The 16,781-nt window shown below is 41.5% G+C and overlaps 1 protein-coding gene across 4 annotated transcripts in view; it reads left to right on the top strand.

Annotated features, from left to right (window-relative positions):
• The window catches only part of TTC7A (tetratricopeptide repeat domain 7A), a 181,827-nt gene that overhangs the window by 34,539 nt on the left and 130,507 nt on the right, over window positions 1–16,781 (top strand). For 3 of the 4 annotated variants that reach the window (XM_075146847.1, XM_075146846.1, XM_075146845.1), the window contains exons 9-10: window positions 9,908–10,045; window positions 10,370–10,453. The exons of the other annotated variant lie outside the window; for it this stretch is intronic. In XM_075146847.1, coding sequence (XP_075002948.1) covers window positions 9,908–10,045; window positions 10,370–10,453 — 222 coding nt within the window. The remainder of the gene's footprint in view (window positions 1–9,907; window positions 10,046–10,369; window positions 10,454–16,781) is intronic. 4 annotated transcript variants of the gene reach the window in all.

Below are 16,781 nucleotides of genomic sequence, written 5' to 3'. Positions count from 1 at the left end.
TGTCAGGAAGAGGAAGTGACTGCATTCACCATAGCTGCATGCAGGTTCTGACATCCAGATACATTGTCCGTAGACTGATGTTTCCATTCAAAACAGCTGTGTGGATTTATGGATCAAGAATGAGAGGAAGGGAGCCTTGCCTAATTCCAGGCATGATGGTGGTACCTGCTGTTTGGCATTTGCAGGATACAATATCCTGCTTACATTCCTTAGGGAATGCCTGCAGGGATAATATTTTAGCTGTTTCAGTCCTGAGTGATCTTTGGCAGTTTCTGATGCTGATGATACAGGGAGTTTTGTCACATGCAGAAACATCCATAATGAACTACAGTGAAATAATTAGATTTCTTCTATTTATAACATTAGTTGCTTTAAAAAAATCCCTTTAAAGGGAAAGGAAAAAAGTGGAGAAAAACAACTGCATGGAAAACTGCATGGTAATCTTTGATCATGTTCATGTTCTGAGAAGATGCAAACATACAGAAAATGTGTAAGGAATGTTTTCTGAAAACGTGTAGGGAAAGTTACTTTGCTTTAAATACTGGGTGGTCACTTGTAGCTCAAAGTGAGATTTGAAAACCTTGGAGCATCAATGACCCTCTTAGGAACTTTTAAACAGCTTTCAGACAAGTTGAAAAGAGATACTATGGAAAATTTGTTTTGGTTTTTTTGCTTCCTTCAGTTTTTCTTTGTCTGGTTCTTCTGCCTCAAGTCCTTCCCCTTTCCTGCAAACTTCTTCAGAAAATGGCAATTTAATATTGTTTGCTTTTAAAACTTGGGGGAAAATTGAAGAGGAACCACCCCAAAATATTAAATTGACTTAAAAATCATGTACATCTGAGTGTTACTATACTTCGTGCTTTTTAGTGCTTTCTAGATTAAGCCTCTGCAGTACATCTGCTTTGTGTTTTCAAGGGCTTTTCTGCAGTTAGAAGGGCTTTTCATAACTCGAGGAGTGAGGGCTTGTAGAACACCACATGCACTTCTGTTAAAATCAGAAGAACTTGTGTCAGTGTCGCTTGTCAGGGCTGATCCAAGTGGGAGGAGGAGGATCAGGGGTCTGGAGCAGCCACAGTACTGCTGGCTGCTCCAGCCTTTTCTGGGACTGGACTTGCAGTCAGAAAGGCCTTGTGGGACCTTAAACTCTATAATCTTGTTCTGCTGAGGTGAATGAAAGTTATCCCTGTTTTATCTAATATGCGTAAAATGGTGAACTGGTCCTGTAACTAAGTTACAGATGAAGCAGTGTGAAAATGCTGTTGATACGAACTGGACTGCTGTGCTGTTTTCAAGGCTAAATAAATAAGCTTGTGTTTGCTTAAGTGCTGTCTTCTATATATAGGAACTTTCTGGAGGTAGATGCAAGGCGTTTTGATCTGCTGCATATAAAGCACTTTAAATAATCAAAGATCTTCTAGTAGAGTGCTGCAGGAACTGTAACTGTCTTTCTGTTTTTTTGGGAAATAGAACATCTGAGCTTTCCTCTTGCGTTAGCAATAGGCTTGCCATGAGTTTATTGTTTTAACAAAAACACAGGGCAAGTCTATAGAAATACAGCTGTGTATAGAAATACACTTAGGAACCACAGGAACGTGCTTCCTAAGTGAAGAAACAGAGGGAGCAATCTGATTCTTACATATGTTTGCAATCCATAAATATTTTCCTGTAGTTTTACTGTTACGGTACTAAGAAGGGGAAATTTTGTTTAATTTATGACATGAGACATCTTTTCCATGACAGCTTTGTCATAGGCTAGTGCGTTTTCTCATGTACAGGTTTGTTTGTTTGAAGTTTATTGTTTTATTTTTTAAAACTTGCTGAAGGTCATGGAAAATGAGTTAACAAGAAGCAAGTTTCCAGTTGAGGTCTCCCTAATGATATAATGTTAACAACTGAATAAAACATATTTTCCTTCCTAGAGAGAATGTCGGTGGCAAGCGATAATGATATGTTTCTGTAGGCCAGTAAGCAACATAGTTGGTGTTCCTGGATTTTGGCTGGATTAGGCGTTCTTTCAGTATTTACAATTATGAACCCCTTAAAATGAAACAGAAGTATACAATTAGGTTGGCTTGCTGGGAGTTCTCCAGCTTCTCTGACACTTTGATTGCTCTGTCAGAGCAAAACTCACCAGAAGGGTACTTTTCCTGTCTGATTTTTAAAGAGACAAAAGAGCAACCATGCCATTATAACTCTTTTGCAGGACCGTAAAGCCAAACAGCTGCTCCACATGCCTGTTCCTGACTTTTGCCACTCCAAAATGAGCTCAAGGGGGACAAAATTGCGGGGGGAAGGACAGAAGAATTGTCAGCACATGGAGGGGACACAGAGCAAAGATGTACTGGGGAGGAGCATAAATCATCAGAGAACCTCAAAGTAATTATGTGATAAATTTGATGAAAAGGAGACGTGGTAGCAAGAAGTATACATCTGGAACACCTTTTTTTTTCCCTCCAAGCCATACAGGGAGGGAGTAGATCAGTGCTAGGTAGTTTGGTGCTGAAATTCACTCTTTTTTTCTGTTTGTCTTGCCTTCCTAAGGTGAAGCTAACATCTACTTCACCAGGATCTGTGCAACACCCCAGAAGATGTTACGGGGGTTACCAGAACTGTTCCTGTAAGGGGGAAAGGAAGAAAAGAAATCACTTTTAAGGCGTTGTGAGCCAGATCCTACATTCCAGCACATCTCTGGCTCTTAGTGGTGCTGGGTTCTGCCTTGTGATGCTGCCCCAGCTTTTCTTATCCCTTTACCTTGCATTGGAAGGGAGCCATTTCGCCTGTTCTGGTGGGATGAAATGAGAATATTTTCTAAAGGGATAATTAAGGGTTCCTTCAGTATTTCACTCACTCTGCCTCTGAGCCTAAGTATGTAAAAGTTTTTCAGATGACCAAATGACATGGTAGCCTCTTTCATAACTTTGAAGATGCTTCTGTGGGTATATTAACACTTTCAGTGAAAGCCTGGGGCCTCTTTCCTCGTGACACTCTCCTGAGTTGCCTCCTGTATTCTTTCTGACCCATTGAAAATGGGAACCTATTTTCATAAGCTAAGGCATCTCAGCAAACAATGAAAAGAATCCCGGTTGTTGAGTTTGGCAAGTGCTCCTCCTCCATGCCAGCTGTTATTTAGTCACGGTGGTTGGCTGTAGAGTTCTCATGAAGGAATCTAGTGAAACAAATCGGGCAGCCTGAAGATTATCACAGTCAGGGCTGTCTTTAGTGGGGTTTGTGGCCTCCTGGGTAAATTCTCACTCCTTATGCACAGCCCGAGTTATGGTATGGATGGGCTGCGTTTGTGAGAGGAGAAAAATGCTCTCCTTCAGACCAAGGTGGAGGCCAGCTGGTGACAGCCTTTACACGCTGAGGCTGTGGTAGAATGTTGTCTTCCTATCACATGTTGGAAAAAATGGACTGGCCTATTTTTAAACCACTGGTCCTCTTTCTTACTGCATTTAACCCATCAAAACCAGTAGCACTGTGTTTGTGGGGAGAACCAAGGGCATATCATGACTTGCTGTAGTGGGGTTTCTCTGCATCATGTTACCAGTGGGAACAGCACTGGTTCTGCCATCAGGGACTCTGGTGCTTTGTGCTGTGGGGCGTAGGCAAGGGAGGTTTGGCAGGAGTAACCCTTAGCTGCAGTTTTGTTTATTTTAATAACCATTCTCAGGAGTATTCTGAGTTGACTGCACTGCCCCTTAAAATCAGCCAGAAGTTTCTCAGAGCCAGGAATGGAACACTTTCTATTACTTTGTGTTTACTTTTGAGGTTAAAAAAAAGAAAAAGTTCTTTGTTTGCACTTAGAAACCTTGACTTCTTGAATCTGAGATCCAACGTACAGTCTAAAATGCTTTTATTCAGCCCTTGGCAATGCTGGCTCTTACAACTGGGGATTCTGGCTGATGCGGTCCACCAAACATACCAGGTAACATGGATTTTTTTTTTTTTTTTTTTGTGGTTCTGTGTTCACTTCACTCATACTGAAAATGAAGCTCCTTGTATCCAAAACTAATAAATTCTGTGCCTGTGTAACAAAGATTAGAAATGTCATTCCCATCTTATCTCTGATTTGAATCCCTAAAGGCGATTTGACCTTGGAGAGCCTGAGAGCACGGAACAGATGGTGAGCGGGGAAGTAAGATACTGGGTCTTGTCCTGTTCTTTTTACTGGTGAGGGCAAACTCGTGGCTGTCAGCATGCCTTTAATGGAATAAGATTAAACCCATGTATTTTTAAGCACAGAAATAATTAAAACCTGTTAACTCTGCAGTTCCTAGCCTTTATAAAATAATGCTGTCCAACAAATGGTTGGTAAAGGAGAAGAATCTCTTGTTGCTTTTACAGGATTTTTTTTTTTTTTTAATTGAATGACACCAAGCCCAGTGGTGCTACAACAGCCGGATGACCATCATTAGTATTTTCTTGAGGGCTATCGGACTATGGCAGCTGAAAGAGACAACTGGGGACAGGATTGCCTGCTCTGTTGGTTCCTGCCAAATCACGGCCATGCACTTACAATAGCAAGCCCAATTGTCTCTAACTGGTCTGCAAGGGAAAGCTATGTGTTTGGGACCTGCAAAGGCGGATTGCAAGATGTTTCTAGTGGGAAATACACCACCTCTGTTAATTGCTTCTTGAATAAATAGTTCTAATGTGAGTTGCTGAAGACAGGATAGAGAGCTTTTTTTTTTCTGCTTTGCAGTAGGAAGTCTTGTTTCCGAACTTGCAAGGAGGATGCAAATTCTTGGAAGATGGTTTTCTAAATGCAGATTACTGATAGCAAATATATCACTTTGTTACCCAAGACAGTATCCATAAATAAATTTCATTACTTTCTCCCTCTCTCTTTCTTTTATGTAGGGTTGTTGGTCTGTTTTGTCTGGGGGGGTTTGTCTGTCTTGCTTTCAGTGATGTTTTCAGAATTAGTTCTGCTATAAGATGTTAAAATATACTTGGTGAGAGATAAGATATATCTATATGGTCATATTTGATAACCAGTAATAATGGGTTGTTTTGCTGAGACACCTGAATGGGGTACCAGTCACTTGTGATCTATTGCCTACCAGAAATGAGACAGATGCCTCACAGTTCACAAGGCGATAAGTTTTCATTCGCTGTGCTTCTGATCTGAAATGCAGCAAGTTGTGGTATCGTGGGTGTGGCTGGAATACGGTATTTCCTCCCTGTTCCACCTGCTTCCCATTTTCACAGCAGCTTTGCAGTCAACCCTGAATATTTTCTTTGTATATGTTAGTGAGGGGAACCTTCAAGTGCTGTGTAGAGATCGTCAATAACTTAGGTGAAAAGTCAGTAGCCTCTTCCATGTGAATGGGTCCTTGCCATTGCAAAGAATTCATTCATTTTGTTAGCAGTACAGGCAAAACAGCCAGAATGGAGATCCAAAGGACATGGGCTAAATATTTCCCAGCTTTTAGCAGTAGAGGCATCAATTGCATGATTTCAAAGGCTTGTTGTCACTTACACACATAGCATTTGTTTTTCTCTCTTAATGCTAGTACTGAATCATACCAATTACATTATTACAGTACACTGTGTAAAACATGCTGCCGTTCTGCATAGATGGGTTGCAGTGGATCTGGCAATTATGTCTATTATGAAAAGACACAAGTTGAACATTAGAATGCCCATGAATTAAGGGGCAGGCAGCAGGCACTCATTAAAGATTTTAATTGCTTTCTTTTTCTTCTTTGGAAAAAAGCAGGGGGAGCCATGTTTCAAAGTGAGCAATTAAAGGATACTTCATAGCTAATTGCTGTGAGAAAGGGCTGCTACGTGGAATATGCTCTACTGTAATTCATATGATTGCTTGACGTTTTATTAAGAAGCACATCTTTGTACTGTGGTAAAATTTAATTTTCTGCCACGTAACTGCATGCGTAATAACTGCTGAAGTAATGGCTGTTTGGATTTGCTGTGGCTCTCTTCCTTTCCACATGTAATAAACATGCCATAAATAAGCTGTAGTTATCTGGGTCATTAATGTACAGCAAATCCTCTGTGTGTTATCTAGTTATCTTATCTAGTTTGCAGGTAAGTATATTGTATACGTGGATAGGAAGGCACAAGCTGCCTGTAGCTCAGCAGGGTCATTAGTTAAATTGCAGATCTCCCAGAAAGGCAGATCTCTTCCCTGCTATCAGAGCCGGTATGGGTCTGAAAGTCCTATATTGTTGTCTTGCTGTGGTTTGGAGCTGGACCTAAAAAGCCCTGCTAAGCCCCAGCTGGTTCTGTGCCCGGTCAGGTTGAACACCTGAGTTGGGCTTCAAGCATGATACAGAGACATCAGCATGGCTGAGCGCTGGGTCGGCTTGGGGATACCAGCCTGTGCTGGAGCCTTTTGGATGTTGTGGCCTGCAGGCCAGCTGTGTCCCTGGGCTGCGGAAAGGGAGGGCCGAAGGTGCTCACTGTCCTGTGTGCTGCTCGGTCTGGGCTGGCTGCAGGATGTCTTGTCTCCCCAGATAGGATTGGTGTCATGTCTGAGCCACCTGCATGCACAGCTGATTGTGTCTAATGCATCCCAAAATATGCAAATGCGATGCATCTCTGGGTTGCTCCATTACCGAGGAGTACCTCAAATAAAGGGGCATTGACTGTATATTTTTGCTCTGTATAATGCAAGTTATGCTAACTCCCGATGGTGAAACTCCTGTTGGTAGCATTAGTGACCTTCTCCATCCCACACAACAGCCTCGAAGAGAGGTTCTCTTCTTTTAATGGTGTGACTCATCATCTCTCTCCATCCTGCTTGTGTGGTGTGAGGCATGTCTGTGTGACAATGGGAACAGCTTAAAGGGAAGACTCATGCTGGGGGTGTGGAAAATGTATTTGTAGCTATGTTTTACTGCTGCTTATAGTGGAGGAGGAGGAAGTCATGCGGGAGGACAAATTATGTTATTGATGCACTGTTTGGAGATCAGTGTTCTACAAATAACCCTTTTTCCATTTGTGTTCAGGAAAATTCATGGTCTGAAACAACAAACACGGATATTGAAAAAATGTTGGTGTAAATGGCTTAGAATTTATGCATTCTCAAATGCAAAATGAAATATCTCTCTGTGTGTACTTTTCAGTAAGTAAAATTCCCCATCCAACAGAATCGGTGTATTCCATGTTGCAGTAACTCTACAACTATTTTGCACCAGTACTTACCAGTGACTGTCAGGATTTCTTACTGCCAAACTGAAGTTTACAAAAACATAAACAAAGATAAAGATAAAAATTGGCTAATGGTGATCTGGGTCACAGCACCCTTCCTTCTGTGAGGGGCAGGCCACAGAAGCATGCCAATTTCCCTGAGTGGGTTTCAAGAAATAGTGATTCACGTTCCCTTCTCCACTGTCCTGTATGTAACACGGCAGTAGTAAGTGATACCTTGAGCCTTGGAATGATGATTTACATTATTGTGTTAGACACACCATGTTCTTGCTATTGTTCAGTCAGTTTGTTATGAGGTTTGCACCTTTTGGTTTTGTTTTTTAATATCTCTGTGATAATGCAGGAACTCCTGGATTTTTTTTGAGCAGCTGGAATTAGCAATTGGAAATAGGTTCAGTATTAAAAAAATTGTTGGGATAGAAGTGGCGATGAATTTGCTCATTGGCAACTTTTATGCATGCAAGTATAGAGAGTGATAGATTGCAGAGACCTTCTATGGCTTTGAGATTTGAAAGCTTGAACAAAATAAGCAGGTTTATGACCTTCTTGGAAAGAATATTAGTCATGCCTATGCATATGTTGTTTTTAACTGCTGTTTGCTTAGGTAAAGTACGATATGTACAATATGTTCAGTATGCAATTTTAGAATGTTGCATCCTTGTAATATGTCTCATATTCCTCCTTATTGCAGGATTTGGGCATGTTCTTCCCTCTAGTACCAATATCTGTTAGCAAACGTTAATGGGCACTCACCAATTCTGATTAATTTTCTATCTGTGCTAATGCATCAACTTAAAAATCATAACTTAGTACTAGATGGACACCCAAAAAAGCATCAGGCTTTGGCCGACTCTGATGGGAGGTTGATGATGAGATTACAGAGCATGGTGGTGCTATCTCAGTAGCTATTTTCTACAAACAATTGTCATAACAATGTAACCAGTGCAGAAAAAATTGTTAATGCTATTGTATATACATAGGAGGATTCACTCGGCAATAGGGATCATTCTGTATATGCTTTGTCTTTAACTCTCTGAAGTAGCAATCTCAGAATCGTTCTGTATATGCCTTTACTTTAACTAATTTTTTCATTTTAAAGTAGCAGTTTTGGGTTAAATCCAAACAGAGCTTAAACATCTATTTTTTTTTTTTTTTATTCTTATTTATTTAGTTCTGCTAATAAAACTAGTCGAGCTATGCTTCTGTACTCTGGTTGCAGGATTTTCTCTTTGAAGTTGGTTTCATTCTCTCATGCAACCTATTGTTCTGAACAATTTTTTAAAATCACAAGTTACGTCTTTTACAGTAACATGAAAAAGAAAAATACTTGTGTGGCTACGGTGTAAGTTTATTTGTGCAAACACTAGACTGAGTCTGACCTGTCAGTTTGCCTTTTAACTGCAGTTGCCATTTAGCTCTTGGTTGGGATTGTGTTAGTTGTCAGTAATTGTGTTTGCTGTCTCGGCTGGAGGCTGTGATGAAGAGTGCTTGGAACTGGGGCATTACACAGATAATATCATGATGAAACAGCTGCAGCTTAATCATAATGAAATATGCGTGGGCTTTAAGGACTGCATATTCTGGAAATTTTTATTACACTTAATTCCCATGTTTAACCTTTTTAGGAAAAAAAAATCTCCCTGCAATTAGAAAGAAATAGATGTAAGATTATAGTAGTAAGTATTATAAAATAAATCTCATAACCTGCTTCAGGGAGGGAATGTTTTGTTTGTCTTTGCCCCAGGTGAAACTGCTGGCAATCTTCTAATTTTTCTGATCTTTTAGTTGTCTAGACCTGAATGTCTGATGTTGCACCCCTTTCAGCTGAGGAGCCCAGGGCAGCGTATCTGTGTGATCAGTCAGTGCTAGCGCTCAATGGCATCCAGCGCTGCCTCTCTCAGAGGTTAGGCAATCTGGGTGAAGTCCTTTGCGTTCGGAAATCAGAGGGACTTTTCCGTTTACTCTGGGATTGAAATCTTCCTCTTTGTGCTCAGAAAACAGAGAGGCTGGGATCTTGAGGTAAATCTGAGTCTATAGCAGATGGTATTTTGGGACATCCTCGCAAATTGCTAGACTGATCATTTTCTGTCAAAAGTAATGTTTCTTTTTGATCTAGGCTGAGCAATGTACTGATAGATTATGAAAAATTAACACTTATAAGGTTTTTGGTTTTTTTTTTAATTTTTTGGTATTGCGTTGCCCAGACCTCTAATTGCATTAAATTGATGACAGGCAAATCTGATTACTAAGGCAACCTGCTCAAACTAAAAAATAAAAAGTGAATAACAGAAAAGAAGAGCAAAAATACATGCTATTGGGAAGAAATCAAGTGCAGACACAGAAGGTAAAATATCAACCATGGAAGCAGTTATCGCAGTTGCAGGCAATTGAAGTAATAAGGAATGTGGTTTAAGAATGGCCTTGAATTTCTACTTATTGAAGAAATGGGATCTGGTAGGTCTGTTTCCTAATGCTCTAATTCTGTGAAACAAATCCAGATGAGGTGATCCTAGTAGTTCCTTTCTGTACATACAGCTGTCGTCTTGAGTTTGCTTCATGTGGATAAAAAGTAACTGTATGGAAACACCATACTTACGTTGGGATGGGTTAAAAAAAAAAAAGTCTCGATGATTTTAAACAAAATGCCACGGATGATGGGTGGAACTTCCTATGGAGGAGTTGGTTCTCTTGCTCTTTCGCGGTCTGATGCTCCATTTGTGTCTGTGCCCAGGCAAACCGCGACGCAGTGATTAGCCGAGCCCCAGACCAGCAGGATGACCGAGCTGTCAGCCTTCGGGATGCTTCTGCAGTCTATGACCTCCTCAGTATCACGCTGGGCAGAAGAGGGCAGTATGTCATGCTTTCTGAGGTACCTCCTCCTGGTTTCTGCTGAAACTTCTACTTGAAACGTGCAAGCAAAGCCTGTCTTTGCAGTAACTTGTCAGGGAAGGTGAAAATGAAGCACACTAGTTGGCAATTAGTAGAAATCACTACAGACCTATGGCTGCACAGGCCAGAAACGTACACAGAACTGTTTTGAGACATTAAAATAATTTATATGTAGGCACTTGAACAAAGTGGCCGTCATTTGAAGTGGTGGTGTATGCTAGCAAGCCCCATTAACTGAGAAGAGGAAAATGATGGCATTAAAAAAAAAAAAAGTCTGACATTTCTCCCAACATTTATTTCTCAGTGCTTGGAGAGAGCCATGAAGTTTGCGTTTGATGAATTTCACCTCTGGTACCAGCTTGCCCTGTCCATGGTGGCTTGTGGAAAGGTAAGGTTCAAACCAAAGGCCTTAGAAAGGGCATGTTTTCCTCTGGCAGAATGTATCTAGCTTACTAGTTTGAATGTGCAGAGTCATGTATTTTGTAGGGGTAGGCGCCATCAGACAGCTACAAAGAAGGACGGTGCTCTCCTTTTAGGCTCTGATTGCACTTTGTGATCAGGTTTGTGCATTTGGTGTTGAGTACTGTTCTTTCCATGTGGTGTTTGCTTCTCATTATCAAGGAGAAAACGGATTTTGTGCATGGCTGTGGATTGAAAAGCGTTATACAGCTGTCCATTATCTTCAGGTTCAACATAAATGTGCTTAGCATCAGGAAGATACTGATATCTAGAACTGTCATCAAGTCACCCTATGTCTTTGGGCAGTTGACTTAACCTCTCTTTAAGCTGTGGTTTCTCCATCTGATCAAGGAAATGTTAATGCTTTTTCATAGAGAGCTTGCGAGGATTAATATTTTTGAAGTGCTTGGTGCAAAAGATACTGTAGAAAAAGAAATGATGTGTGAATGTTTGCATGGGCACGTGTTTTAGCATAAGTTTTTTTTTTTAAATTAGTACACTATTTGTCAAAGTTACCAGTTAACCACTGAGATGACTGAAGTCTGGTTGCAAAAGGTAGGCAGAGGCAACATGAGCTTTTCTTTATTAGTCTTAAAAGTGTAGACTTCCTGCACGACATGAGGATGGTACAAAATTTAGCCTGTTCGTTCTGGGGGTCCCAGAATGATACTATACTTTTAAGAGGTGCGAGCAAATTAATGCTGTGCCGTGGTAGACCACTTAACATGGTCCTATATTCTGTGCCCATGGAGAGTAGGGAAATCCATGTGGAACTGGGCAGAGACCACCAACTATCAGCCATCTGCCAAATGATAACTTACTACTAGTCTGTCATGGCTATAAGCTGAATTGGAAGCAGTGGCTTTGGAGTGGAAATTGGAGATGAATATAGAGTGGCATGCTTTTGCATGTTGTCATCTTGTGATGTATAAGTGGCAGCAAAGCTTGGAAGATGTCTGAAGGGATTCCTTCACTTCTGTGAGCATAGGCAAAGCCTTATCTTGGAAGACTGTCTGTTGTTACGCATTACACTTCAAGAAAATGGCAGAACAACAAGAGAAAGCCTAATAAAGAGCATCAGGGATGGCTAAGGGTATAGTAAGCAAGACTGTGGAAGGAGTGAAAGAATTGAATTTTTTTACCTTAAAGGGGAGAAAAAAGTCCAAGAGAGAAACAAGTCTTCAAGCGCTCTTAGAAGAAGGGGTTAATCCTGTCTATGATGGGTAGGACAAGAACGTGATGGCTTCCAGTTGCAGCAACACAAGTTCATGTTTCCTATTAAGAGGCAAAAAAATAAGGATAGTGGTACACTGGAAAAAGGTTGCCTGTAGAAGTTGCATGGAGCCTACGTCACTGGGTATCTGCGGAATACGCTAGGCCAATATCAGTCAGCAGTGACCCCACTGTGAGGCACCAGGGATGTACTTGGTGGGACCTTGCAAACTCTGACTATGTCCTGGGATTGCACAGTTACCTCATAAATTGGCTAGATCTGTTATAATCAAAAGGAGACATCAAACCTTTGACAAAGCATATTTGATCAGTGTGGGGCTGAAGGGAGATGTTTAGTGAGAAAGAGGCTCGTGGATTCCTATAGGAGTTCAGTACAAGCGTTTCAAAATCCAATTCCAAGTATGAAAGCCATGGGTAGACTTCATGTATAGGGAAACCCGAAGCTACTGGTGGAATACTTGAACAATGAGCTTGGTGCCATGGTGCTAATACCTTGCACTGGCCTATGTCAGGTGCGGGGTTTACAAGTCAGGTCCTGCTCCCCTTGGCATTCAGCTGGAGTTAGCACGTTGCTGCCCTCTGTGCCTTTGCAAATCCTCCAGATACCTGATCTCTTGATACTGAGGACAACAATGACTAGATAGGCTATGATGGAAAGGCGCAGTATCTTTCCATAAACACTCACAGGACTTGTCTGGGAGCTTTATTGGCTTTACAGGTTGTGTAACCTGTTTCTCAACAGCAGACAATGCTGTAGCTCTAGTAATCTGCCAGAGAGCAAATCTAGATTTTAACTACTGATGGTTGAGAGAGTGAGTGTATCCAGAGAGTAATTGTGGATCAATCTTAGGTTACTATGGAGGAGAGAAATGGGGCCTGATCTTTAGCTTCTAATAATTTGCATGAGAACTCTGTCCTTCTCCTTTATATGTTTGCATACCTCTTCAGCTTCCCTAGAAGTTACTGAATATTTGCTACTTAAGAGAAAAAAAGAGCAACACAAGTATCTGTATCTCTATAACTGTCCTATCTTCAGATTTTCAAGTATGTCATGTCTTTTTGTCTGTACTTTAAATATTTAGCAGGTAAAATGGCCTGATCTTTCCTATTGATGTAAAAGCTCTAAATGTTCTGAGCCCTATATGGGGCAGAGGGAATTCCCTTACCCAACAATCCCATCTGTGCAGTATTTCACTTCTAATCCCAAAGTATTCCCTGAGGATTCCTGTCATGTACTCTGCAATGCGTCATCTTGCTAATGGGAGATGTGGCATACATTTTTATACTGCTTCACAGCTTGATAGCAGGACAGAGTTCATTTAAAAGTAAGTGCTCCAGTGTAGCAGAAAGAACTGATGAGAAAACAGTGTGGTCTGTCTAGACTGCAGAATGCAGAGTACACTTGAGCTTTTATAGGTAAAAGATCTGTTTTCACCTGTCTCAGTCACAGCCAATTCCTGATGTCATTTTTTGGTAATGAAATCTCATATCCTGCAGTGTTACTTGTTCTGCAGTACAGCAAATCATGCTCATAAATCTGGGGTATGACAGGAACAGTTTTATCAACCTGTAAATGCTGGAAACTTTGGTCTCTCTTTTTTTTTAAACACATTTTTAGGATTTGCAAACTCTGATCTTCTTAAAAGTGCTGTAAAATCCTATTTTGCTCTCTATTCTACACTGCATTTGACTAGTGTTACTTTTATTTTGTATATTCATCATCTTCAGGTTAAGTCAATCGAGTTGAACTTCAAACTATTTTCTTCCTCTGCCTGCCAAAAAACTGCCAAATGGTGACTGTAATTTATCACAAGTGATCAGTCTGAATGTCAAGCCAGCCACCTAGGCTCATTACTGTTATGTGTGCTTGAGTTTACACATTATTTTAAAAACCACGTGTCTTAACAAAAATAGGCACATCACTTCAGTAAGTTCTTACAGAGCAAGCGAGGCCTTAGGGCTTCATAAAACAGTGAATGAAAAAGCTCAGAGAAGCATAACCTTCCTGTCTATCTTCTATCCACTTAAGCGGTGGAAATAATGGAGTGACAGCAATTTCACTTTCCTGTGCTTCTCAACAACTTGCGTAATGAGAAGGATGGTGTGGTCTGGTTGTTTTTTAACCCATTCTTGGGGATGCATGTATACTGAGCTGTATATTTCCTGAAGAAAAGGAACACGTTTATTTAAATGATTAAAATCCACCATGAAATTCGAAAGACTTTTGTAGGCAATTTTAGATTAAATGCTGGGAAAGTCAGGACAATGGCAAAGACATGCCTGCTCTAGAAAGAGAATAGTGAGAGATGTCCTGTGTCACCAAGTGTAGTTCTGGATAGGCAAGAGAAAGGTTTAAATCAGTTTAATGCAGCACCCCTGTTCTTCTGAACTGGTGCTGGAAAACTGAATCCTGAACTCTTCACAGCTGCTTCAAGTTGCTTCTGCTGGTAATAACCTTCCTGATGTGGTAATATGACAGCCAGAGGCTGAGTGGGCATAGCAGCTCCCTGGCTTTGCTGCCATGCATAGTCAGGCTGGAGCCTGAGTGGCGAGTGGTATGATAGCCGGATGCCATCTGGCAGAGTCCTCAGGCAATGACATGAGCCACTGTCCTGTTGCCAGAGTAAAACGAGTGCAGTAGGTTGCATCTGCTTGTCTCAAGATTCTGTATTCAGCAGAATGGGGGAAGGACCAAACTCTTATTTACAGAGTAGAGAAGACTTTGTAGTCTTCACAGTAGTGAAGAAAGAGACAGCTGTTTGGGGCAGATTTGTTCTCTGCTGCTGCTTTCGGCTAAACAGTTTCCCCTGGAAGTCACGGAGATTACCAGCACACAGCACCCCTGCAGACTAGGGTGGCTCTACTGATGTATCTGAAGTTGGAGGCAAAATTGTCATAGTGTCTAGATGATATATTACAAGCACAAGGGATGTGAAATAGGGTCCCTGTGCACTTGCAAGCATTCTCCTGGCCTCAGACCAGTTGGATCAGTTATGTGTTCCCTTGTTCAGATTTCTGTCCCCTTCTACACCTAACAGCCTCACAAGGGACCCAGCTTCGGTGTCACGAAGTGTCACTGGAGCTCTCTGGGAGTAGAGACTCAGAAGTGCTTCGTGGGATTGGGCTCTAGCTTAAATTGACAGTACTTCAGAAAGTTTTCTAGATCTGCATTGTGAGTGTCTCTTACCTGTCATACTGCTTAAGATAAAGATAAACTGATAAAATACGTGCCTTGAACAACGTCAGGCAACATTGATGACTCTCTTCTACCTACCAACCAAGGAGACAAGATTTGTATTTAGTGACAATGATGTGCCATTTTGCTGAGGGTAGTGAGGGAGGATTCTTAAAGCATAGCTGTGAAATTATTCTGTGAACACTGTGTCTACTTAGTCTAAAAGTGCTGGGTACCCTAATTGAGCCATTCAACTTGCAGCAGTCTCACACTGATCGCACATGTCTAGTGGTTGTTTTTTATTATTATTAGTGTACGCAGTGCATAAAACCATTTTCATGCTCATATTTAGTGTTTCTGCCCTAAAAAACCCTCACAACACAACTTGGTTAGTGAATTAAAAGCTTTAGGATATGTGTTTCTTGAGAGGAGGGGTGGGGAGTGATACAGTCTCGGGCCAGCTGAGGGAAGTCTGGAGCATCTGCTAGGAGAGGATAATCTCTTACCCTCACCCCTTATACTGATTTAGGGGATGAAGTGCAGCAAAATGTGCGGAAAGCAAGATCTCAGGAGCAATTGAAGGGACTGTGGGGAAGAGCCTCTGTGAGAGCCCGGTGGAGCTGGAAGCACTTAGCTGTAGGCAAGGGCTATGCTCAGCAGGCCTGGGATTGCTGATGGTGGCTATGTGCTTCTGGGGTGCCTGGCACACAGCTGTCCAGCCCCTCTCATCCAGCATTGACAGAACACCCTCAGCCCAGCGCTTGCCTTTAGGACAGCAATTGTGTGACTTTAGAAGCAACTGCATCGTTGCTGGTTCTCCCCAGCTCCTGCTAGCCTGTACCAAGGACGCCATAGGGACAATGGTCGACGTTACCACATAGATAAGATGATAGGCTGGCAGTAGGGGGATTTAAGCGCCAAGCACGGCACCTTGCAAAACCGGGCAGATAAAGCTGCTTTTAACTACACAAAATGCTCCTCTCTGCTCTTATCTCTTACGTTTGTTCATCTTTAAGGCAAAGAGGAAGAAAGAGTCATGCTTATCTACCTGAATGGTTTTCCTAATAACATAATGCTTCAGGAGGTAGCTGGTGTTATATAAAAGGAAATAATCACATCCTTATTGGCATCTGTCATTTATCTGTTTTTCTGGGGGAGTAGGCTCCAGCTCTTCCCAGAGCCAATCTTGCAGTGTCACTGTGCTCCCCTTGGCTGCTCAGCAGTTGGAGATATTGCAGCTCTGCCCAGGGCTTCTGCTGGCAGCATTCTTAGGGTTTTGAAACCAGTCTTACGCAGACATGAACTTTGATTTTGGATACCTTTGCAAGTTGCTGATGCATACTGGTCATAGCCAAATAATGACAAGCTAATGTCTCAGCTGCTCATATCGGTGTTGCACCTAAAAAATGGCATACTTTCCCTTATTTAAAAGTGCAGCAAAATCAGATGTCTCTAACAGCTTCGAGGAGCTTCAAGTTTGACTCAGCCATGCCTGTACTGCCAACATACAGCTTTCCAGAAGGTTAGAAGGAAAGTTATAAATATATTTGATACATAATTCTGCAGCAACAGCAGACGAATTTTATGATTTAGGCTGTTCGTTCTCTTGGTTTCCTTGCAAAAGCTTAGGCTGGTTGCTAGGCAACTGGCATTAAAAAAAGTACATTTCTCTTTGCATTGCAGGCAGGAACCTTGGGAGCAGCAGAGGCCTTGGATGGCTCCTTAAATAGCATTGCTGGGGAAGGAAAGTTAAAATATTGAACATTCATTGGTTAAAGATCCTGTTACAAAGGTCAGATATCTAGGGGATATTCAATAGTTTGGTTTCCTTTGGTGCAAGAGAAAGATT

Source organism: Calonectris borealis, chromosome 3, assembly GCF_964195595.1.
Source record: "Calonectris borealis chromosome 3, bCalBor7.hap1.2, whole genome shotgun sequence".
In the NCBI taxonomy this organism is placed as follows: Eukaryota; Metazoa; Chordata; class Aves; order Procellariiformes; family Procellariidae; genus Calonectris; species Calonectris borealis.
This window is presented reverse-complemented; position numbering and strand designations above follow the sequence as displayed.